Consider the following 26,327-nt stretch of genomic DNA (forward strand, 5'->3'; position numbering starts at 1 on the left):
TGGAACCCCATAGTTCTTTCCCAGTGAGCAAATTGAAAGGAAAATACAGCATAAGGTTTGATAAAGGTAGTAAACTGTGTGTGGCAGGGCTTTGGAACATGCTGTCACAGTTTAATACTAAGAATGACAGCTTAGCAAGTATTTTCATCTATAATGAGCATATCTCATCAGATAAGCACATACAAGAGATAGAAGTTTGTTGTTTTTTTTTTTCCTCACACTCTGTGCCTATTAGAGATAAACTCTGTGAGGTGCCTTTATGAGTTGTGCTGGAGTGGGCAGCTCTGATAGTCGTTTAAAACCGTGGCATTTTTGGGAGGCTGTGGGATTTGCATTGTGAGGCTGGGCATTAAGGAAGGCCCCCTGCCTATGCGCCTCAGTTTTCCTGTGTGAAAGGACTTCATCACCCTGGCTGTTGTGAACGGTGCTTTATCATTTAGTCATTTCTACCTCCTCTTACAAGTTAACTAATTTTGAAGCTCTGTGTGTACTAGGAAGAGAGCGCATTGTTTCTAACTGATCATTTCAGAAGTGAATTCTTGAGGTTTAGATAAGGCGCTCAACCTGTCCTGGGCACCAGAGGGTGCTCATGTCTTTGCAAAGAAGTGGCTCTCTCCCGACACGTGTTCCTGAGAGCCTGTTGCACGATCTTTGCATGGGATCCTTCGATGATTGTAACTACCTTAATTACCTTCTTTTTAAAAATCGCGCTTTTTCTGCAGAGTGCTCCAGCACACTTGGAAGGAGAGCCACATATAAGAGAGGGCTTACACATGGGAAGTGGACAGAGGTGGGTAGGCATGCTTGAGCCTGGGTACCTGTTCTTACACATATTGCACATTTAAGTGTGATCCCTCAATAAATTTAGTACTCCTCCTATTTTTAGCCTTTCCTTGTTTTCTTTCTCCTGCTGTAGGGACTGTATCATGCTGTATGTTTTCTAGTTACATAGGAGCAATGCTGTCCTTGCCCTGTCCCATGGTCTCTTTTACAGTACACTCTTCAATAACTGCACTGTGGTCTTTTAAGTTTGAAGACTCCCAGATCACTGGGATGGAGTAGAGGAGATTGTGGTCTGGATCCAATCCTTGCAGGTACTGGCATTCTGGACTAGCAGTGTTTCCTGGAGGCAGCTGCAGGGGCAGTGGGCTGGGCAGCATTTTCCCTTTCTGACTTCTTCCACAGGTGCCTGGTTCCTGTGCTGCAGTGAAGGGTCTGTGGAAGCAGGAAATCAGGATGAACTGACTAACCTGCTTCTGCTCTGTTTTTGTCAAAATGAAGGGCAATTTATGATGCATAAATAGTACAAATATTTTAGCTATTAAATCTTGGCATCCTTCTGTGAAAGGACTGATGATGATGATTATTCCCATTTTACAAAACTGGGAAAAATAGCCTCCTTTTTGAAAAGGTGCTGAACATCAAATGCACTAATGCAGGGGGCAGCCGTGTAGGTGGAACTAAGCAATCTTATTCAAACTATTATGGGATTGGAATCTGTCAGTCACTGTCTTCACCCAGCAGAGAAGTTTGCATCTCAGGGGAATAACATAGTTCAGTTGTGCAGATCTGATGACAAAAATCCTATGCTTTGGGAGAGAAATAATCTGTGAATTGTAGAACAAATCTTCATAAAGTGAACCTGTAAAAGTCTGTTAGGATTGGCAGAGTTTGGGAATATGATTATACTCACCCACTTTGCTTTTTGTACCCCACAGAAATTTTTGATTTCTTTCTTTACTAATGGGAAATTGCTGAACAGCTTTTATCATGAGAACTTCTGTTTGCATTTGTCATTAGTTTGACTTCAGAATAAATTATGACCATGACATCTGTATTAGCTGAAATCTGGATTTAGTCCAACTATCTTAGAATTTGACAAAATCTGAGACAAAGTAAAGCCAGCATTTGGTTAAGCAGTAGTGCAGACAAAATACTTGCTTTAAGTGTCTACAGCAGTGAATGGGAAACGTGTCAGTAGAATTGTTTTGTCAGCTTCATAGGACCATAAATTGTTACTAGAATGTGGCAAGCTCTTACTATTCCAGGTGGATGCAGCATGTGTGGTCTTCAGAGTATTCACACAAACTCCTGGGTGCTAATTGCTCGTGGTACTGGCTGGCTGAAGGACCCACTTTCCCTTAGCTGTGATTCCAAGGCAACCAACCAGTTCTTGTTAAAAAAGCTTTTCAGAAGAATATTATGAGCTGAGATAATTTGGAGATGTTGTAGGCATTATACTACTTTGAAGTGCTGTTGACAGCTTTAGTTTAGGATTTGTAGGTGTTTCCTTTCAAAGCTCTACTTCCAGCTGCTTGTAACTTTCTCCAATTTTAACCATTCTGTGTGAAAATTTCCAGACTGATTCTACAGTTGAAAATTTCATGGAATACCTGAATAAGAATGTGTTGGGAGAAAATTTGAAAATGCTTCAGAATCCTAATAAAAACACTAAAAGAAAAAAAAAAATCAGTGTTCCTCTGAAAAGCTTTAGTTCTCAAAATACTGGAAATTGAAAGCTGGAAGTTTGCCAGAGGAACGATTTTCTATAAAAGAAAACTACCTTTGAGTATTGACATCAGCTGTAATGTTAGGCCAAGTTTTGAGCCTTTCAGAAATGTTTTTCCTGTGAGTACAATATTGGTTGGGTCTTGTAACAGGGTGTGCACAGGTAGCTCAGTGTTTCTCTTCCTGGCATCACATGGCAGCATTAATCTGGAGGTTGGAAAGTGGAGACACAGCTTTCAGCAGCTGACCACGGCTGCATTAGTTTGGCCACTACTGGCTGATGAAGTGCAAAGCACCTAAACTTTGTGCTCAGATGTGATTATGTGGGATGACCTGCATTGCAAAATCGTGCTCTGAGTCAGGGAAGGGCTCTGCTTTTGCTTAAATCACTGTCAGGCTCTGCTGGAGTTAGTGGAGGCAGACAGGCATGTGTGGAGTACTATTGACTGCTCTGAGAGGAATTACCTGTGATCATGTAGTTACAAGTGCAAAAATATATGATCCTATCATGTGCAGCTTTATAAATGTGCATTAAATGGCCACATGTTCTCCTAAAGATGAGATGTAGCTGGTCTTCTAAAGCTAAACCTGCCTGAACAGAGCAGTGAGGAGCAGTATGGCATCCTTCATGTGTTTTAGAGAAAATCTTTTCCATAATTAGAAAAGTAATATGAATTCTGTAACTAAGTACTTAAGTATGACATATAGAGGATTGAAGTTATTGATTGAGAATTTAAATTCTTGATTATTTTATATGAGAGATCGGGTGGGGGGAGAAAAGGTTAGGTTATACTAATCATGCCTACATGCTTCATAGGAAGATTACATAATTTACATAATCTAGTAGTAAAAGCAGATTTCTTGCTTAGTAAATGAACAGAACAGGTAATTTGCTGACGTGACATGGAATTGCAGATTCCTAAACCTGAGAAGAAAATTTGAGGCCTTCAACGTTCTAGAGCTGTGTTTATCACAATGCCTGAGCATAAGGGGATGACTTACTGAACTGAGATCCCAATGGAAGAGGAAGATTCCCTTGGTTAGTGCTACAGGGACAGAAGTATCCACATGCTACTTGGCAACAGATGGTCCAAGCAGCAGTAGCCGTATGAACATACCCAAAAGGCACTTGAGAAGTCTAGGGAAATAATATTGGAAGTCTGTGGATCCAAAGGATGCAGGACCAGTTGGAGGAGGGTAAACACAAATGCAGAAGAGTGTTTGACTGAATAGATTTCAAATATGATTAAGAATGTTAGTAAGTTATCCAATATTTCCTTAATTTGAAATAGTCTAGAATTTGTGTGGTATTTTCACTAGGTAGGCTTTGTTTTCTGCAAGGAGAGGATAAAAAGAGATACGCTTACAAAATTCATCAGTGAGCTTTTGAATACAAGGTTGAGAATTGTCTGTAGCGAAGACATTGTCATGAAAATTGCAGTTGCCAGATGTTTTTCCTTTTGAAAAGTGATCTTTTGATTTTACTTTTTCACTAAAGAAAAGCCTGTTGAGAAAGAAGTGGGAGGTACAACAGCAGTGAGGGGGCTGCAAAATTGGAGTTCTAAAAATTATTCCAGCTCGTGTGTCAGAAACATGAATAGAAGAGGAGGAGGAAAATGAGTTTTAAGAGACAGAGCTAATTGAGTGCTCTATCTACACAGTGTTGTGGATTTAAGTTTTGCCTGGAAAATATCCTGTATTACATAAACTGTGAAGGCAGAAGATGGCTTGAATAACACAGCTTAATAAGCATGCACTGATGTGAATTTATTTTGGGATTTAAGGTGCACTACAATGCTGAAAATCAGAGCACTTTTCTGCCATGCAGAATGTTAGACTTCACTGTGAGCTCAACCATAGTTAGACACCAGAGATCCCAGGTGGGTATGGGCCTTTATTAAACACCTGAGCTGAAGAGAGGCTCTGGTCACAACAGTCAGGGATGAGAAACATGAATATAGAGAACCAGGCTCATTATTTCTCATGCAGAAGTACTTGATTTTTTAAAGAGATTTTTTTTTAGAGATTTTAATTGTTGTAAATGTTTTTGAATTTTCTTTTTCAGTTTTTTGTCTGCCGAGGATTGTCACATTTAAGTTGCCCTTCCATGAAAGAATAGCACTTCTAACCCAGTGGTTAAGACTGTCTTTTAAACTAATTGAAGTTACGTTTTTGTGGTCTGAATTCGTCACCTCTTGGTGCTATGTGGGAAGTTTGGCATCGTGCTGGGCCTGCTTCTAAAAGCATTCAGCTGAAAATAAAGCTTGCCAGATGTTAAAGTGGGAGAGCAGAAAAGCTAACAAGTAACCATTTAAAGCGATCAGACTATTTCTGGGGCTCTTAAGAAAGCAGGTGCTGCTGTGACAGTGCTTGTGTCACTGGCCTGTGGGGGGAGTAGAACACTGTGAGTAGCTGCTTCTGGCTGGAATTCTTGGCTCTTGCTCCTCAGACCAGGAGTTTGTCAGCTACTGCTTTTCATTTGTGCTGAAGTCCTCTTCAGGACTAGGCAGTAGCATTAAATCTGAAGTGGGGATTGGTCTGGAAGAGCAGTGATTGGAGATTTAAGAGCTTTGAGGACCTGTTTCAAATAATTCATAACAGGACTTAGATACCTGCTGTTAGACATTGGTCATACATTTGTAGCAGTAGCTTCTGGACTTTGGAGGTTGATTATATTTTTATAACAACAGTTTCTGGGCTTTATCCTGAAAATAATGTTCCTGGGGAAGGCAGCTGGTCAGGTCCCTCACTTCACCCTGTCTGAAGAGCACAAGGCCAACATCTGTCCAAGGAATGCACCAGCACATATGGAAATAGTTGGTGTTTTTTTTGTAGAAACTATAAAGAGGAAAGATAAAAAGATAAAGGTATCTCTTCATTGGCCATTTCAGCTTTTTTTGTTTCCCCCCCAAGCTCTTATACTCGTACACATTTGTGATTTTTTTAAACCTTGTTTCTTTCTAAAACATAAGGTAAGTACATGTTAGTGCATAAGCAGACTACCTGATGTTGGAGTCAATCAGCCTCATGATATCTTTACCTGAAATATTTTATAATAATTTGTATTCCTATGCTTTGAAACCATCTAATTTTTAATAAAAATACTCTTGCTCTTCCAAAGTATTTATGAGAGTGGCACCAACCTGGTTTGAGGGGGGAGTAGGTTGTGAAAAAACATTCCCTTAAAATTGTTTATTTTAAGAATTTTAGGAAGCTTCAGAGCAACGTTTCCAGAAAGCTTTTTTGATGGTATTAGGAGAAATGCCCATTTGGTGTAAGAATAGTTCCTGTCTGCTGGTCCATCCTGTTCCCAGTGATTTTCATAGAAACAGCTTGGTCTGTGCTTTACTGGAGGTTTTCCCTGTGACAGCAGAGTTTTACAAAATATAGAACACAGATATCAGGATGGATCGGATTCAGCTTTTACCGTGGTTTGTGCAGTCTTTTTATTGCTTCATTAGGAGATGATTCAAATCCTTTGATTCTTTTTCTCTTTGGTCTGATTTCAGAGTCACTGAGTCACTGAGTCACAATCAGAGAACTATTTGCATGAATCTGCAGTAGTAAGATCGGAGTCCTGCTGTGTTTTAGGTACTTGTTTGGCAGGGCCTTCAGTTTGCTTTCAATGTTGAATTTCTTCCCTTTGTAGTGTCTGCCTCTGAAACAATTGACACATTCACAAATACAATGTTTCCAGTTATTTTTTAGAATGTTTCTCATAAGCTTTGACATTTTTTCTGATACTGTTTTCTACGTGTATAAATATTTATTGTAATAATTCTGTGTCCATAAACTAGAGAAGATTCTAGTTATGGCTCAGGAGAAGCTTTAGAGACTTTGTTTTGGTCATTTTAGAAAAATATTAGGTCTCCATATTTTCTCCATACATAACAGTAATGGATTCAGGCTGTCCTGCTTACTGATAGCATTTTCTGGGTGTTTGGGGATTAGCTCTGCAGTTTTTCTCTAATCTAAGTAGCATTTATTACCTTTCCTTTGCTTACAATGCCGAAAGAAGATAATACAGAATGGTGATTTCTGTTATTCAGTGGCCAGCAGAGCTGGCTGGATAACTAATATTAATAGCTCAGACATTGAATAAAATCTTATAAAATGAATTTCAGATTCTTAATTAAATTTGAATTCTTAAAACCAAGGTTGTATTAAAAGGAAAAAAAAAAAAAAAGACAGACCAATTCCTCACTACACAAGGCACACAATGCAGTTTCTCACTAAACGTGAAGATGCTGGTGATTGATACTGTTGACTAAGTGAAAAATCTAATGGTGCTTTCTTTGGTTGTTCACATAGATACATTACTTCCCTGAGACAAATAAGCATTTACAAATTCTAGAAATTTTACTTAAATGAAAGTTAGTAGCTTCTTGGCAACTGCTACCTGGAAAAGATAGTTGAAAGCAATGCTATAACATGAGAAAGTAGCAGGTAGTAATGCAATTACATGTCTCCATGTCATGAAGAGGCATTGATTAAAGATGGTGATTGATTAAAGATCTGTTTTATATCATCCATCAGTAGTCATTTTATGGAGGTAGTACTTGAAAATCCCCCATCTCGGGAAATGTTCAAGATTGGATGGGGCTTTGAGCAACCTGGTCTAGTGAAAGGTGCCCCTGCCATGGGGTGATCTTTAAGGTCCCAAGCCAGACCATTCTATGGTTCCATGAAACTGGACTGTTTTTCTTTTTTCAGTCAGCCTCTTTGGCAGAGAACTGCTTCTCTATAAAATCCATTCTTGACAAGGTGATGGTCAGTCAAATTAATTGATCAAATATCTTGTTGTCTAGTAATACAAGATTAAAATTGAAATCAGTCTGCCAACCCTTATTACTGCTTATTGCCTATACAGAAAAATCAGGAGTGAGCTTTTCCATAAGACAGAATTTGTTCTGATTTGCATACCTCCAGAATAATGGCAGTAGCAATAATGACGCAAACAAGGGCCGGAAACCAGGCTAAGTCCCTAGGGAGTTCTCATGCTGGATACTGCACGTAAAAGTTGAGCTTAACTCTTGTCAAAGCCTGCAGTGTGTGCTGTACAGATAATACAGAAGTTGGAGTAGCTGATGCTAATAAGATTCCAATGCTGCACAGACTTTTACAGAGAGAAATGGAAACTTTGCATCCTTCATAGGGCACAGTGCTGCCCCCATGGCATAAGTGTTTCTGCAGTACAATCATATTTCGTTTGCAGTGTAGGGGGTACCATAAAAACTGACAGGAGGGTGGGGCATTTGCCATGATGCACTTGACTGGAGAAGTACTAGTATTCATCACATTGTAAAATTCTGAATTTGTTCTTCATCATCTCATTCTTTCCTTCTGCTGATTCTGTTAGGACTTCAACCTGCAAAAGCACTTAACGTGAAGTTAGCAGTAAGCTGAAGATGTTGGAAAATTATGACTCTTTTCCTGCTGGTGTTTTAGAATAGTCATGGAAGCTTACAGGAACTCTGTTTTTGCTTATTTAGTGATCTTTGTAACAACTGAAATGCTGTCCTTTTCTAAAATCTAAAGTACCAAAAAGACCCACATGGCTTTAAGTTAAACTCACAGTGGTTCCTCAATGTTTAAAGTCTGAGAAGAGAAGAGTACAGATATGTGTAAAGTGTGGAAGTCTGGAATAAGACCGTGCTTGCCCTTAGGAGTAGCAGTCAGATTTGGAGGAGCTGTGGGAATTAAAAATTTAAAGCTCCTTCTAACTGTTATGACTATCAAATAACTGATATTGCATGAATAACTAACGAGCATGTACCACTAAGAGACATGAGGATTGCACTCCATGTGCTATGCCTTGCCTTTGTGCTTGCTTTGCTGGGGGCTGTTATCCTCTGAGGATGAGGCATGGAGAGAAGTTACACTTCTGGAATTACTGCAATCCATCTTCCTCATCTGCACTCCTTAGGGGCAGAAAATGAGTTGTTAATGAGATTGGGCTATTTATGCTTTATGTAAATTTCAAGAAGCTAAGTAGTGAATCAAGCAGATGTTGTTCTTCTTAACTTGAATATGTTTATCTCATCACTAAGAGAAGTTTAGATATGACTGTTAAGGAAGAGGAAAGTGTTTCCTTTTTGGATGTATAGAAAATGTGTTAAGAGTCTGGAATTTAATTGTAGGTGAACACAGTTTTTTTTAGCAAGAGAAAGTAAATCAAATGCTTTGACTAAGTTGAGAAGGCAAATAACAACAGTAGTCCATGCTTCCTGACTGAAGAAATCAGGGTAAGTTATGAGATTGTCTGGAAGACAGCCATGATTCCAAGTTCCATCATATTTAAAAGATCATTGCTAACAAGTGAAAAGATGTCACCAGCTGTGGTAGGCAGGAGATAATATGCCAAGCGTGCAAGTCCATTTACAAGTGATTTTTTTTTTTTTTTTTTTTACTTTTCTTATAACAAATGAATAAAGTTTTTTATTTGTGTGTTTTTATATATAGAATATTTATGCTTTCTATAATAGCCAGTTTTGCCCCTTTTCTTTTTCCAGAGTCAAGATGAGAGATACGCTTTCATTGCTGAATGGTATGACCCAAGCGCTTCACTCTTTCGGCGTTATGAACTTCTGTATTATCCAAAAGATTCATCAATTGAAATGGTAAGGATGTAAAAAGAAAATTCTGTTGTCATAAATGTAATATCCAGTTAAACAGTTCATAAAATGGCAAGCTATTTCCAATGCCTATTTATTTTCCAGGTAAGAAAATTTAATATAAAATGTATCTTGCTCTGTTTCTAAAACTAAAAGAAAAGCAAAAATATGAGTTCACAGTGAAGCATATGGAATAGCTTCCACGTTTATGATTTTTTTTTCTTAAAGCTTGCTTTGGTGTGGAGAGATTAATTTTCACAAATCTATTTTCATTCAATCTCTACTTGGGTTTCAGAATTGAAACTCAGCAACTCTGACCTACTGCTTGAGAAAAGTAAGCTGAAGCTAATTCCAGTCAGGAGAATAAGCTTCAGCAGGAGTTCCAGAAGTCTGAAGAGTGAAATGTAAAAGTCTTATCAAAGTAGAGGAAATGCTAAATTTGGTTTAATGGGAGGTAGGACATTTCAGACAGCGGGATCCAAATTTTTCCATCAGTGGTGCTTGCACAGACCTTTCTGACTTGTGGTTCATACAACTAATCCCACTGCTTATTGACAGCGGTGAAAACAGCATTTTGCTGTAGCAGACATGTATATAAAAATATAATGTGTACTGTAAAGATAATCCTCGTGTCAACCAATGCTTTGTGCTTCCTTTTAGGATTGAGTGAGTGGCATGCGCTAGTCTGTTCCGATTCTTAGTGAAGAGTCTAAGAATAGCCTAGATTTGGATTTACACTTAGTAATTTCATTATAAAATTTTAACTTTCCTGCTATGGAAATCAACTGCAGAAATAACCAATCCAGAGTTTGCCTTTTCTTACCCAAACTGCTCCTCACTGAAGCAGTAATACCCAGTTGTGTGAGAAGATGCACATTGCACTGGTTACTAAGTTAGTTCTTTGTACGATGTCTATGTGCACAGTTTTCAAAATGTGAGGTTTCTAATTTTTATTTCTCAGAAACAGTTTAACTGATCAGTTAGGAGCTGTAATAATCTTCCTACACAACCATGTGTAGGCTGACAAAATTGTTGTTCATTTCACCTACATGTCTCAAAACCAAAAGCTTCCAAGGTGTTCTTGAGCTTCTTAATGCAGTATCTATGTCTTGGCAGACTTCTGCATTTTGTTGGTGTGCTCTTCGGTTAAAGTACCATGGTGTGTACACAGCCATAGACTCCATGTGGGCAGAACAGGAATTAAAAGAACAAAAATGTATGTGAACACCCTTAGAGAAATAATATCGCAAAATCACTTTTGGGGGTGAGTTTGTGGACAGATACTACATTTAGAACTCTTTTCTGGATTGTTTTTTTTTTAATTTCTGCAGAATTTGGTGATTTTTTTTTTTTCTTTTTTACTGCCTAATTCTTTTGCATATTTTAGTACTTTCCTGAGAAGGTAACAACCTGCTCTTACCTCTGACATATCTGAGAGAAGGGAGGTGATGGATATGTCCCCACGTATTAGGAGGATGTTTCAGCTCCTTTTTCCCCCCCATCCTTGACAACAGCTTTCCCTTATCACACTCCTCACCTGAGGGGGGAGCAGAGCTCTTGAAGGCTTGTATTATATTAGGTCCTGAGCTTAACTTTTCTTTCTCTCCTTCATGTCTTGGTTGGTGAAGTAGAATGACAGTGGGAATAATGAGAGACATTTCCAGCTAGCTTTGTAGCTGTAAGAAGACAGCATAGATTTTTGTCCAAGAACAGCAAGCAGTTCTTTCAGTCAAACTGGATCTCTTGACACAGAGGCCCTGTTCTCTGTGTTTTCCATAGCTAATAATTCTCATGGGGAATTCTTAAAGCCTTAATAACTTTTCTTTCTACAAAAGATTTCCTAAAAAGAGAGAAGAAATCTTTGAAAAGATCAGATTCTTAACAGAGAACTGTTTTGTTTTGGGTAATTTACTTCTACATGTATGTGGGCAGGACTGGAGCAGTCCAAACAGTTATATACTTCTTCTGCAGTGGCTTATCATTAACTTTATAAAAAAAGTATTTTAAACATATTTAAAAGTCCACTCCAAAGAAGAATCCTTTAACACAGATAGATCCCCTCTTCTTCTTGAGAGAAGAGAAACACCTCGGGGTGCCTTTCTAGCAACCATTAGTGAAATAACCAAGGAAATACTCAGATTTTTGGTCAACATATTGAATAATTTGCTTATGGTTGAGACAGTTAATAGGCTTCCTGGCAAAGACTGGGAGAAAACAAGAAGATGAATTCAAGTTAGTTTCTTTGATTTTTTTTTTCTTACCATGTTGTCACTTGATTCCCTGCTACACTTGAATAGTGAACACTTAGTAGGAGCATGTATGAGTGGCTAAGGAGGTTTCAGCAGGCAAGGATTCCTCCTTACAATCATGCCTCAGCAGAAGGAAGTATCAAAATCATTTGCAGTTCTTTAATCTGCAAAGTTTTGGCTATCCTGAAAACAATTACAATTCTTTTATCCTTCTAATGGAACTGTATTTACACACTTTAGAACATGGAATTTTCATCTTAAATTTTTTTCCCCTCCAAAATTAGTAGGAATGATGTTCTTTCTTCTAATGCTCTTCTAGTGAATACACTATTGCAGTGGAGGACAGCACCTGTAGGTCGAGACAGAGGGGTAAGTTTGGCCTGAGGAGCACAAAGCTTTTCCTTTCATAGGCTTCCACTTCCCCAGGAAATGGAAGGCATCTATAATATTTACTTGCAGTAAAGAAACTGTTCAGCAGGTTGACTTCTGTACTTTGCCAGCCCACCCAGAAAACTGCACATTAATGTCTGGCTTCTTGCTTGGAGTGATGATACATAAAGCTGAATTGTACTGACAGGCTTTTGAGCTTGCAGCTCTAGGCAGTGAGAACATCTCAGCCAAGTGTTGCGATCATCTCTCCGTCCCTAATGCTGAGTCTTACGCAGTCAAATAGAGCATAATATCACTGGAACGATGCCCTGAAGAGGAGACCTGCCAGTGTGTGTATCCTGATCGTTCTGGTGCGAGCCACTGGGCCGTGAAACAGCATGGATGTGCTGGGGGAACTCTCAGTGAGACTGGGCAGAGACATGCACCAGACAGCTGAACCTTTTATCACAGCTTGAATTAGAACAAGCAAATTGCAAACCAAAAAATTTCAAAGATAGCTGTTGGTCTGAGACTATTTAAATGGAATAAGTTTGTAAGTGTGGTTTAGTCTTCTAAGCTCTCTTGGTACACTTGTAAGTTCAAAGGGCTTGAAATGAAATTAAGCCATCAGATTCAGTCCCACAATACTATGGAAATTTCTGATGGTAAAGATTAAGTTGAGTTTGCCCACAACTAAATCTCTTGCTAAGGTGGATTTTACTCTTGTTTTTGCTGCAGTACGACGTGAAGAACCGTCGCACGTTTCTGAGGCGCACCAAGTACGAGAGCTTGCACCTGGAGGATCTCTATGTGGGCAGCAAGGTCACTGTTTTCTCCCGACACCTCACCATAGTGGACTACGGCAATCTGTACACGTCCCGCAAGCTCGGGAGCCGCAAAGAGAGGTGACCAGGGAAGAGCTTGGAATCTTGTGGTTGGGGTTTCAAAGTGGATGCTTGCTGAAAATGAGGTTTCTGTACTGATGTGGGTGGAAGAGGAGGTGGGTGCATGTTTGCATGCAGTTTGAAGGGATCTGATTTTCTGATAGCTACAGAGAAGCAAAGTGGTACCTGGCTTGTAGTACCATTACAAAGCTTCTCTATGGTGTCAGCTGCTGGCTCCTCTAGGTATCTTGGGAGAGAAGAGGGGGAGGAGGAAGATGGGTCCTGTTCAGCTTCATTACTCAGCCAGGGCAGGCAGCAGATTTGTGGGTTCTCCTGGAGCAGAATTTATATGGTGACTGATGTGTGCTGGGCTTCAAAAACCTGGGCCTTGTGAAGTTGCAACTGTCTCTCTGGGATCTGTGCAGAAGCCTAGTGCCTCACCAGTCTGATGTACTCTCTATTAGTAGGAATAAATGAAAGTACTAGAGGACCACTCCCATTCTGTTGTTTTTCTTCACTGTGGAGATTTTTTTCTGAGATTTTTTTCCCGCTTCTCTTAAGCTCTGTGTGCATGAGGACAGAAAGTACAGTGTGAGAATGTCAGTAAAAATTACAGGCTCATTTGTTTATCATTGGTGAAGATAAGACTCACATTTTTGATTTAAAGACTTTGGAAAAGACTTTCCAAAAGCCAGTAGTCATCTGAAGCAAATATCAGGACTAAGAATACTTGGATACTAAGGCTAATTTACAAGAACTTTAGATCTGCTTTAATGGCAGTTCAGGTAATCTCTGAATTTGCAAATTAATACATTTTTGTAATTTCCTCCAGCCTTTTTGAAAAGAGCACAGAACATTTTCTTAGGTATGATATTCCAGTGAGCCTTAATCACTTGCTTTCTTGCTCCCTCCCAGTAAACAGGCTTGTTTTGAACTCTTTTTAAAGAGTTGTACATAACCAGACATAGAGGAAGAGCTGCATGTTTTAACACACATCTTTGTCTAAACTGCACAAAAAAACTGCTGTGAAAATGCCTGCCATAATATCTTTCCAGAGGAGTTCTGGTACTTCTCCGGGCTGGGGTTGGGCATGGTGAAAGAGCAGCAAAGGAGGTAGAGAATACAATGAGATGGATTCTGTATATGTGCCTACTCTTTTTGTTCCTCAGTGCAGTTTTGGGGAGATTACATCTTTATATCAATGTAAAGTTGTGTATTCCCTGCTCTGCCTAAACTAACAGAATCCCTGGTGCTCTTGCAGTGCTCATGTAGTTATACCAGGAAAAGGCAGTTTATTATAAAATGACGTTTTCATCTTGTAGGAGATGTTGCAGTCTACATGGCAACACTACAATTGTGTCAATTAAGTGGTTGGTCTTGGGAGGAGGCAAATTTTTGTACTGCTCTACAAAAGAAAGAAAAGGCATTTATGACATGTCAGCTGTTTGAAAAACATTTCAGGAATGTTGGCTGAAAGATAACATAAATATTCAAGTGGTGTTACATATTCAGAATAGCCCAAAGGAACCTAGTGAAAGGTGCCTTACTTAGGCAAAGGATCTTCAAAATCCAGTTTCTTCACAGAAGCTTTCACTGAGTAAACAGGGTCATATTAAAAGAATTTCCTTGGGCAAAACAGTTGCATGTGAGCTATTTGTCTTTTTGGCTTGTTCCTAGCAGGTTTTACAGCAGTTATTCGATATAGTAAGATTTCTGCAGTGCATGATAATTCCTGAAATAATCTGCATTTGGAATGATATTAATAATTTTAAAGTTGCTGTATGAAGCAGAATGTTTCTATCTTTTTTTGGTGTAATGTACAAGACTATTGGCAGATCAGTTTGACTTTGGAAATACATTCTCTGGTCACTCAATGTGTGCTCAGGCAGGCTCAGCAGAGGCCTTTGTGGGAGACTGCAGAGTGAATATAAAAAAAAAAATCTTGAATGTTTTGAGTTAGGGACCTTTATTTTTAACAGCAAAACAAGTGAATGAATGTGACCCTAGGTACATGAGATTCAAAACAGATGTGTAGAAAAAAGGCTAGATTTGCACAGGCTCTTTCCAGAATTAGGCTAGAATTAAGACAGTTCTATTTCAGTTTTGGTACCTACTTTTTCTTAGGTCTTGAGTCAGTTTTTAAATATTGCTGTATTTAAGTGTTTTGCATTCTGTTCTCCTCCCAGGGTATCATTAGAAAACCATCACAAACAGTGATTAAAATGGTTAAGTGAGCATGTTCTTACGTAGAATGTGCCACATAAGGATTCACTGGCATGGGACAGGGCTTTCTGTGGCCTTTCCCTTGTGATCCTGGGTGGTTGTAACATGAGGTAAACATTTGTCTGACCAGTGTGTCCTCTCTAAGTAGGCTTTACTTAGAGTCAGTATCACTGGTACAGAAAATGATATTAGAAAACTTGTGTGTCACCCAGAAATACTCGTGTTCTGTTTTGAGTAGGATTTGTTATTCTTGTGCTTCTGGTTATTGACATAATCAGCATTTCTTCCCCTACAAGACATAAGCTACTGTACATGCAACAGTCCTATTATTTGAAGTAAGTAGGTCTCACAAGCATAGTCACAGCATGCTTTGTGCATCGTTCCTTTGATCAGTTCTCATTTTCTATTGTTTCAGTACTCACTGCAGTACTGTCAGCACTGTCCCTCTGAAAAAATGTATGCAAGTGAGCTTAATTTTCCTGCTTTCTCCTTGGTTCCTCGACACTAAACTGTTTTCAAATCTACACTGCAGACTGCATCATGCTGAACCCCATGAAACATATTCCTAATTAAAACTATAAATAGGGCACATGAATCAAAATCCAATCTCAGAAGCAGATTTCAGCATCCTGAAGTACGCTTTTTGTGTCCTGCATACTTCTGAAAAGCTCACACTGAAATGTTAAAGTTTAAATACCAGTGTTAGACAAAAGATATTACAAGGGTTGCTTACTGCAGTTTATATTAATTTCTTCTAGGTAAATTGCTTCATAATAATACAATATTTTTTGCAAATTTGTAGGAATTACATTACTAAAACCCTTGAAATTAGAAAAGTAAGGAACAATTTATTTCTAGCATTACCAGCCTATCTCAAACCACCTGTGTAATAACATAAATTTAAAAAAGTGTTCCTTGAGGAAATACAAATGGTGCTGGAGATCCCATTCCAGGGATTTGATCCTAATTGTTCATGGGAAATGAGAGTGTTGAGAACCTCTTGTGCCAGGATGCAGGTCGTGCACTGTGTGATTCTCATAGGTCAAACATGCAGCTCATGTGCAATCCTCATGGAGGATTCACCTGGTACACCCTGTGATACGATAAATAATACCAAAAATGAGGTGGAGCTGTGAAATCCTTGGGGAAGACAGGGCCAGGCTGTAAGGCTGCATGGAGTACATTGGCAAACTGTGTTCAGTGTTGGTGAGAGGTCAGCCTTTCCTGATCTGATGATGGGGCTAAACCAACTTTTGCCTGCACTGCAGTGGACTGAAGCACAGTCTTGGTTGACTGCTTTCAGCCAGTTACTGGCTTAATGGCATTCCTTTGTCCATCTTGCAGCCTTAGTCCATCAGTCTTTTTGTGTCATACTTCCCAAGGGGTCTGAGCCTGAGGTGCTCTGTTTATAGGAGCTTCATGGTGCTTGAGGAAATCTGTTTGTTTCTGAGCTCTGAAGGTCGTCCACGCCTCTCCCTTAGCTGCAGATAAAATGTCGCATATGTTCAAATCTTCCTGGTTACATTTCCTGCTCCTAACACCTCCCTTGCTTTACATTTGCTGTGAAATAGTCTGTCTCTTGCCAAAGCATTTGTCAATCTGGGGTCACTTAAGGTTCAGAGTAAATGTAGTGGAAGTTCATCCATCTCCTATAATCTCAGCATATTTGCCCTGGCTGGAATATATTGCTGCTAACCTAAGGGCTGCTTTCCATGCTATGTTGGTGTATAAAATAGGAAATTTGCAATTATTTGTCTTTCACTCAAGGAAGTACTGCAATAAAAAATTCCATCTTGGAGAACCTTCCTGATTGGAAACAGTGTAAAAGATGGAAACTGCTCTTTAGGATTGTCAGAGACGTGGCGTTTCTGAGATGCAGGGTTGAATAAATCTGTTGGTTTGTAAGCCGAGCACATTTGAAACTGACTCACCACAGGATGAATGCAAATAGAAAATGCAATTTTACAGACCTTCTTTTTGTGCTTGTTATTTTTGATTAATAATGTGTTTAGTGCTGATGGTGTTCTTGGTGCTATGCAAAGCTCACTAATAAAACAGTCCTGGCCCTGGGGATGTACAGTGTAAAAAGATAATTACCTAGAAGACAGGATGTACTTGGAAACAGAGATGTGGGGGAGAGTGTAGAGATTTTTGGATTGATGCCCCTTAGTATATAGAATATAGCTGTCAGTCAGTATAAGAGATGCAATACCTCCTCTGCCATCCTTTTATTGTGTCTATTAACAGTGTCAGCTATTTGGCATGCACATGCTATACCATGAAGTTTTTATACTGTACCAAGCACAAGAGGATCATCTTCTCACTGAGGACTTCAAATATTTTAAAAGTATTAATAAAACAATCATTTAACTTTGAGTTTTATGGCAGAGGCACATGTTTAAGTAATATTTTTAAACAGGGAATTTTAACAGCTTCAATTTTATGTGTGTGATTAACATTAGGAAAAAAGGGAGCTAAGCAAGCACAAGGAGAGATTAACAATTCAGTTATGTTCTAACCCAGAGTGAGGAGCTGTCAAGATACCAATTTGCTAAGGAAGAGGTGGTCAAATTGTGTGCTGCAAGAGCAGAGGGAGATGTTAGTAAATAATAACTGCTGGTGGAACATTGTGAGCTGACTTGGGTTAGAAAGCCATGGAAATTATAATGTGCAAAGCTTGTTCTTATCAGAATAATGTGTTGCACAGCCATTCAAGAACAGCATGGAAATTGATGAGACACTGGGACAGTGAATATGTGACTGTGGCAAAATTTTTCTCTTTGATGTGCTGTTTTTTTTGTCTGAATGTGAACCCAGCATACACACCAAATGCTCTAAGACAAGTCATGTTGGCTCTATCTCTCTACTATTTTTTCTTCCTCCCCAGGACGCTGGCTTTGATTAAACCTGATGGAATGCGTAAAATTGGAGAATTATTTGATATCATTATTAATGCAGGATTGACAATAACTAAGGCCAAAATGATGCTGCTTTCAAGGTAAGGAATTTTTAAGGTTAGGTCTATTGTATCTAAATATTCTTGCAATTAAGAATATTCTCTAAAGCTACTCTGTATTGTTCCATGTGTCAGATCCATTCCAATGAGTAAGGGAGGTAACTCATGAAACTCATCAGTTTCATAATTCTGAAGGAGGTAGGTTTCTTAAAGTATTTTAGAGATTTAAGCTAAGTATTCAGAAGTGATGTGCAAATGAGTATGGGTGATGAAATAAGTCATGTCTGTATGAACCCAAGGTGGCTACTATAGCTTTAGCAGTCCAGCAATGTTTACTACTGACATGTCTGTATGTCCTCACCTCTAGGCTGCCTCATACAGACAGTATTGCTGACTATAATAATGTTGTCTATAAAGTATTTGGTTTGCTTGCTCTCAGTAAATCTGTTGCTTAAATTTGTGCTCTCAGATTTGTGCTTTTTAATCACTGGAAGTCCTAGGCAAAACAAGTGATCTTCTGATGGCGCAGGGTTGGACAGGTTTTACTCATGCATCTTCCTAATCCTCCCAACCTTCAGTGTTCTCCACTTCTTACTGAGCCCCAAGATTTAAAAGAAGGTGTGCTTCAGAGGAAAGAGAACATAATTAATTTACCTTAGAAGACTTTCCCAAAATTACAGCATTATTTCTCCATTGCTGCTTTGCCAAACCTATTCGTGTGCAACATGTTTTTGGAAAGACAAGTTATCTATTTTTTATAATACCATTTTCATGTGTTCTTATTGTTTATGTGTAAAGTCAGGAACCATTTTCCTTCACTTCAGAACATTTTTTGCTCTCTGAAATTCTGATAAAATGACTATAAGACTTCCTCCTCTTATCTATGCATACACCTGCTGCAGTGTCTGATGGTATTGGTCCCAGATCCTCCATCCAACAACTCCAATTCACAAAATCAAGCAGGTTTCTAATGTTTCTTTACAATTCATAATGTCTTTCAAACTAGCCTTTTTTTTGCTTCCTCTCTCCTGCAATCTGAGAAATTTGATCTTGAAGTGCTATTTTGGGTGGTGCTTTATTTGAGTGTCTGTCTAAGAAGTTAAGCTCTTGAGCCAAGTCATGTGCTTTAGAGTTGACTCACACTGAAGGGAAGAAATGGAGACTTGAACTTTTACTGCCTACTGCAATATAAAAATTTCTGGTTGTCTTGTATAATTGAAAGTAATTATTAATAAGCACAAGACTGGGCTGTGATACTGAATGTATTTAAATAGTCTCTTGAGTATTTTGTGGTTTCTCTGCATACTCTGTTTCTTGGGACTGTGCCATTTTAAAATGATAGAACCATGGCTTTGCCAAAGTCTTCTACCCTTAGATTTCTGCAGGCTTGCTTGTTCAAATCATCATCAACTCCTTTCTTTACAGGAATTATTAACAACATTCGTCTGTCAATCACTGTTAAGTAGATTCATGCCTTCTGTAAAAGTTGTAGCCAAGATATGAAAGTGTGGGCAGGCACTTGCTTCTTCAGTCTCTTCCTTTAATCCTGTGTCAGTTCACTCTGTTATACATAGGTGAACACTGTTTTCCATTATTTGAAAACAGAGAACTAATAATGAAATTAAAAAGGAACTAAGTTATACAACACAACTGCACTTTGATATTTCAGTGGGAATTGTTAACTGAGTAGTAGAGCTCAATTTGTTTCAGAAGCAGACCTCTCAAATACTTCCTAGAAATCAGAATTGGTAATACTTAATCTCTTCACATACCCTTTCATATTTGCTTTCCAAAATTATTTGGTGGATTAATTTCAGAAGAGAATTTTCTGGTGAAATAATGAATTGTAGGCAAATGTTTTGCAGAGTGTAGTCTTGAAGCATAAGCTTGCAAGAGCTCCTGTGTCTAGCATTTTTACATCATGCTTCTGCCTTAGTTTGCAATGGAAGGGAGGCAGATTTACTGTATGGTTGATAAAAATATTTTGGATTTTGAATGGCTCATATTTATACTGAACTAAAAGCAACAAACCAGGAATTATTCAGGTAATTTTGATAAAAAAGCTGGATAAAAATGTAATTGTTCAAACACTGATAAATGTTAAGAAAATTAAATTCTTCTTAGGTTCTTCTTGATGTTATTTCTTTCCTCTGGCAATATTTGGTTTAAGTCTGGACTACAAATGGGAGAGAGGCATCAAAAGTTCCATTTCAGATGACAGAACTATGCCTTTGTTCATACTTGGAATCTGTTATTTGAAAAATATGCAGGCAATTTATGTCAGTAAAGAGGGCTGCTCAAAATGAGCAAACTCATGAAGACCAGAAAAAATCAGTCTGTGCTGCAGGTAAAAACTACTTTCCAATTTGGAATTTCTTAGTCACCCTGCAGCACTGCTTTGATTATGAACTTTGTACCCAGAGCAGAGGTTAGGAATATTGCTTTATTTCACCTGTCAATCCTCTTGAAGAGCTTGTCCTTCTCTAAAAATTCCAGCTTTAATAAGTGGCATACACCAGGATTTGGAGCAAGCAAATACTGAGTCTGTGTTCTCAACAGGAATTCTGAAGCTGCAGAATAGCAGGTTTAGAGATGAAAAATTCCATGGATTTTTCTAGCTGTTGCCATGCAGAAAAAGCAATTCAGTAAGCAAGAGTAAAACAGAGAAACAGTAAAAGAGAAGCAGCTGGGGAAAAAGACAGGGAAGAGAATAGGTTGGCTGGTGTCAGGCTGGTGGGGTGAAAAGCCACAAAATAGTATGTCCATCAGTGGATGGTTGGTAGCTCTGCATTGTGGTGGTCCCCAAAATTTGGGTAGCTGGGTAGCTGAGCCCAGTGCTGGTAGAGTGTGGCTGTGGCAATGCAGAGCTTGGGAAGGGCCACCACCCTGTCTGAAAAGGACATCTTTGCTTCCAGCACCTGAGGAAGGGCCGAGTAACAGCTGTGCTGCAGACAGGCTGGGTATGCCTGGTAGCCTTTATTTGCCTGGCAGTGTAAGGAGACCCCCTCACTGCAGAAACCCCATTGCTTTGGAAGAAAACTGTATGTAGTCACTGCTGTGTTCCCTGAGGAGACATGCAAGACCAAACTGAGTTTTGAAGTGTGAAAGTGTGGAAGAAACCCAGTTTTAATATGGAGGGCATTGTGCTGCCTATGCAACTTGTAAGATTTGAGGACACTGAGTGGAAACCAGATTATGCAGTATTTTGTTGTGCACCAGTTTAATCAAACACTAACCTTGATAAAGTGTTCCAGTGGAGCAGATAAATTGTTTGTGCTTTAAAACCAAACTTAAAATTAACCAAAATCCCCACTCAAACTGATGAATGATGAACGCAACGTAACAGCAAATGCCTTGGCAAGAAGGTGATTCTTCTGCATTTATTTCTCAGCCTGAGAATGTGGGACCATCAGTGACCCTGAAATGGGCTTTAGTGAAATGGGCTCTCCTTCTCAGAGCAGGAACATAAGGAGTTGTCAGCTATACTGGTAGCCACACAAAATATGACAGAAATTTAAATGTAGTTCCTGTTATTGGACATGAACACCCAACAAGTTGTCCAGCTTAGGAAGACATTGCCTGTAGAAACATGTTTATGAATGATATTTGAATGAATGATAATTGTGGTTTTCAGGGGGGTTTATATAGATATATATTTATATATATCTACATATATATATATATAGCTATATCTATGTCTTTTTACTTTTCCAGAAAAGAAGCAGCTGATTTCTATGCTGATCATCGAGCAAAACCTTATTATCAGTAGGTATATAAATTTCAGCTTGATGTGTATTAAGCTTATTTATTGAATGCATGAAATTCATTTACCATATTTGATTCTACAGGACCATGGGAAAATCAGAGCTTGTCTTAGTTGAGTGGAGCCCTTTGCAAAGCATGCACCTTTTCTTCTTCCTCCAGGGAGAGATCCTTATTTCAGCTATTCAGGGTTTTAACTCAAACTTTTTACAACCCGGTGGTATCAGGGGAATGTCTTTTGTCTCTCAGAAGTGAAAATGCTTCTAATAGGGCAAAACTTCACAGCCAAGAGAAGGGATATCTTCAGGATCAGGGTGGGGCTTACAGATAATGAGAATTAGGGGGAACACTTTGTTGGAGGAATTGATTTGGTAATAAGTACCCCAAATCATAAATAACTGAAAGGATAGTGCATGGGGCGGTTTTTACTGTACTGCTACCCTTGGAGAACTGTCAAACTTCCATGATGCTAGACTGCTTCACCTAATGTAAGAAACCTTAATCTTTCCATAACTGACTAGCTGGATGCTTATCACCCAGAGATTGAGTTGTTTCTGATTCCCCTGAAAGTGCCAGCAACTTCCTTTTCCTCCCTCTCCATTGGGCATTCTGCCTCTTTTAGGAAGAAGGTGCCTTGTGTTTTTCAGGCATGTTGGTGCCTGGGTTTGCGCTGGTGTGGTTGAAAGACCTGGTTTCAGCACTTTCACGAAGTGCTTGAGAATTAGCATTGCCAGCTGCTCTCCAGCAAGAGCAGCTGATTTTGTTGTGGGTCCAAACTCAAGCCTTTCAGAGAGACATGGCCCCAGGCTATGTCTGACCATGTTGGAGGTCAGAGAATGGATGATTTCAAATTGTCTTTTCTTTGCTGAGTAAGTCTGCTTGAATATGTTGATAAATAATCAAGAATTTTGCCTGCAGTGTAATTTCACAGATGTGTACCTATACTAATGGTAATTGTCTGAGGAACTGTAGCCTTTGTCCACTGTGATGTGCCTGTCTCCCATCCTACAGCCCTATTGGCTACATCTTCTGTATAGGATTTTTCTCTGCATTAGAAATAAATAACTCTACAGCATTCCAAATCAAATAGAAACAAGAAACTTCAAGGCAGTAAAGTGTGAAATCTACAAGTCATTTATATTTGATGTTGTATCTTGTCTTTAAATTCAGATTTAGTTTGAAAGTTCACTAGTCAATGTAAGTCTAGTGAATAATAAGGAAAAATAATAATCCTATTGCTTGGAAAAGAATGGTTTTCACATTAAAGAGTTTTTAAAAAAGAGAATATTCAAGGATTAATCTGCAAATAATGTGGTAGAAATTACTTATTTCTTGGGTGTATGTATGTGTACTATTTAAATGTCCTAAACATGTTGACTATGACCAACAGAACCTGACTTCCAGTAGCTTTTTATTGTGTTGTTTATGTAGCTTTTTGTAGTTTTAATAGTGTTTCTTTTTCAAAAACTACTAGGATTTCTCTTCTCTTCTTGACTAGTGATCATTAGGAAGAAGGTAGTTGGAAAAGCGTGTACATCCACAGTTATAGTTGTGTAAAGCTCTTCTTTTAAACAAAATAGTACAAAAACCATAGTCCATGTTATTCTTTGTTGGTTCTGTCCAGACTAAACAGGGGAAAGACAGGCTTATTGGTATGCATGTTTTCTGAAGATACTGAAATATAGTTATGGCGTTTTCTTTAGTTTTTAAATTGAATGTTTGGGCTAGCAATTTTGGGTGGTTGTTTGCTGTTGTGAGGTGGTCAGGACATGAGGCAGGCTGATCCTGACAGCCTCTTCTCCTTACTTGGATTCATCCCATTAAAGTCACTTGAGTTATGCCAAGATGTAGTAACTCACTTTGTGAGTAAGTCCTTTATCCCATACAAACTTTTCAATTCTTTCCCTTCTCTCCCACTTTGGACTTTGGCTGGGCAAAATCCATGGGAGAGATCTGTGGGGCAGTGGAAAATTTAGCTTGAAAGCAGTGCTGATGTTCTTGTCAGTAGGGTACACATCCAGGTCTCATGTGAGAGATGCTCACATGAGAGCTTTGAAATGCTGTGCAGAATGGGAAAACTTAGGAATCATTCCTGTCAGACAAGTCATTACCAGAGTCTCTCTTTCACTGTTACCAGGACACCAGTACTGATCCTTTAAAAATTCTTTTGAAATCTAAGACTTTACAGAGTAGTTTGAGTGAGTTTGGATTATGTATGTGTTGTTTTTTTTCTGCAACCATAATAAGGGAATGTCTGCACATGACGTTCTCTCTCTCTAACCTCTTCCTCCAACCAGAGTCAATGTGAAAGTTAGATCAGGGTGCTCGAGGTCTTGCCAAGTTGAGTTCTGAGCATCTCCACTGGATCATGTTTTTGTTGGTTTTAATTTGTAACATGGGTCACCATGTGCTGTTTCCATTTTGCAGTGAGCTTCTCCAGTTAATAATGAGTGGCCCCATCCTGGCTATGGAGCTCTTAGGAGATGATGCAGTGAGTAAGTGGAGAGCAATGGTGGGGCCAGCAAACCCTACAGCGACTGAGAGCGATACACTGGACAGCATCTCAGAAAGCTTTGGACATATTGGCCTCAGAGATGCAGCTCATGGCCCAGATTCAGTTGCTTCAGCTGCTAAAGTAAGATTTTGACTCTTTCTTGACTGAGGTTTATTTTTACTTTTATCTGCTAACAACCGGATTAAGAATTTCTCCTTTGTTTCCACACTTGAATTTGGAACTAGTTTACATATTTTTCATGGCTCCTTTTTAACATGGAAGAACAAACTGCCTGAAAACAGAAATCTTGTTTATCACAAGGGTGAATCTTGGGTGCTTTGATCAGGAGAGCATGCCTGGTCATTTTTAATGTCTCCTGTACATCACAAACAGTGAGTTAATTGCATAGTCTGTATAATCTACCTATAGTCTACCAGTGTCGGTCATAAAAAGAAAGGGATTAAACAATTAAATCCTTTTGTGCTCTCTTGTGTTTCACGTATCTGTTCTCCTTCACAGTTCTCACTAGTGTTCTGCTTGCAGCCTACTTTGCTGTTATTATTCAGAATGAAAAATTAAAAACCAGGCCACTTTGTAGTGCTTTGTGCTTTGAGAGGTAACACAGTGGACATGGCTTTGAGGAGTTTAGTTGTGTTTTCCTTTGTTTGCAGTGTTTCTTTTCTCAGTGCTAAGAAAAAGCCCTGGGGCTGGGTAATAGATATTACCATTTCCATAGAATTATGGTGACTTTTGTGTGCATTGTTGTGGGATAGATATGCTAATAAATGATGGCAAGAATAAAGTTTATCTCATGGTTGATTGATGTGTCGCTGTGGTGTCTGAGCTGTGGACCACTTTAGGTGGGGAAAGATACCCATTGTTGCTTCCTTGATTCTAGTCTTCTGTCTGTTTAAATTGGAACAGCTGCAGTAGCACAGCTGGAGAGAGACTTGCCTCAGAATATCTCATAAACTGCCAAGTAGTGTATGCTAGAAAATGTGCCCAGAGATCATACCCTGGTGGTGAGGGCAGAGTTGGGCAGCCTCCCTGTCTGGTACTGTTAGGCTGTGAGCTACAGCAGGCTGACTGCAAAGCACAGGGTGGTTTTCTGTTGGCCAAGCACTCACCTTGCTGCTCTGCACTCTGCCTGAGCTGCTGGATCCTCTCCCTGTGCCTTGGATTTTGGCAAGAAATCAGATGTTGGGCATAAAGTACTTTTTCTGCTGCCTTGATAAACATGTTACAGACTCAGAGTTTGGATAAAAGTGATCTTTTCTGATGAAGCAGAGTTAAAGCCAGAAAAGTCTTTGGAGTTCTGGTTAAATATTTAGAAGACTTCAAATATAAAGGTGAAAAATTCTCTTTTCCTCTGTACTACCATGACAACTGTGCCAGCTTATGAACTGAGAATGTAGGAAAGAGTATCTATTAGCATAAATTCTTGGTTAGATGCATAAGTGTGTGCTTAGGTTTTAGTTTGTTGTTCTTGTTGAATTTCATTATTTTTGAAATGCTGTCTGAAGGCCCCGTTCATCTGCAGCATTTTTATGACACTGGGATTATTTTGCTGAACATCTGTAGGTGTGTGCATCTTTGTGGTGTTACTGATACCTATCTTTAATAAATCAAGCAAAATTGTGAATTTAGTGCCCCTATGCCTTTATTAATTTAGTAGGCCTAGTATCATATGGCTGTATAGCAGTTGCTATGGAAACTAGCTGGCTGTGCCTGCAGATTTGCTGAAAAGAAAGAAATAAAAGATAAAGGGACCTAAATGAACTCTCCTGACAGAAAACTGAGGTCTCAACCACATTTAATGAACGTATTGTAAGCTGAACACTTAGAGTAGAAAGCTGCATTATTCTTTTGATGGCTAAATGACAAGTGAAAGAATGTCTCTGATACACTCTAAGCTACTGTCTCTCTGCAGGCCAAATTTTGTAATTTCTTTAGATCACGAATAAAAGGTAAGGAAATTTTTTTTGTTGTTTTTAAAGGCTCCACAAGATTATAGTTTGGCCTTTCATTATGCCAGTCCTTTGGTACTATTGAGTTCATTTTATTTTATGAATTTTAATGGATAAAAATAAGTGTTAAATGTTATACATATTTTACTGCCTTTTTCTGCTTCTTTTAGAGTAAATAGCAATTAACAGAGTGGGACAAGTTCCTTGAATCATGCAGCATTTTATCAGTAGAAGGATGTAAGGAGTGAACCCTATTGTCTCAGATGTGCCCACTTAAAATGTGGATTATTTGCCAGCAGAA

At 38.9% G+C, this 26,327-nt stretch overlaps 1 protein-coding gene across 3 annotated transcripts in view; it reads left to right on the forward strand.

The window, feature by feature from the left end:
* NME7 (NME/NM23 family member 7) overlaps window positions 1-26,327 on the forward strand; it is an 84,355-nt gene that overhangs the window by 6,910 nt on the left and 51,118 nt on the right. For 2 of the 3 annotated variants that reach the window (XM_033517592.1, XM_033517594.1), the window contains exons 1-6: window positions 585-790; window positions 9,021-9,128; window positions 12,479-12,645; window positions 17,735-17,845; window positions 21,518-21,568; window positions 23,993-24,200. In XM_033517592.1, the coding sequence (XP_033373483.1) occupies window positions 590-790; window positions 9,021-9,128; window positions 12,479-12,645; window positions 17,735-17,845; window positions 21,518-21,568; window positions 23,993-24,200 (846 nt within the window). In that variant the 5' untranslated portion in view covers window positions 585-589. Of the gene's footprint in view, window positions 1-584; window positions 791-9,020; window positions 9,129-12,478; window positions 12,646-17,734; window positions 17,846-21,517; window positions 21,569-23,992; window positions 24,201-26,327 lie in introns of those variants that run through there. The other variant, XM_015618635.2, reaches the window with a different exon arrangement.

This window comes from Parus major, chromosome 1 (assembly GCF_001522545.3).
Source record: "Parus major isolate Abel chromosome 1, Parus_major1.1, whole genome shotgun sequence".
Lineage (NCBI taxonomy): Eukaryota > Metazoa > Chordata > Aves > Passeriformes > Paridae > Parus > Parus major.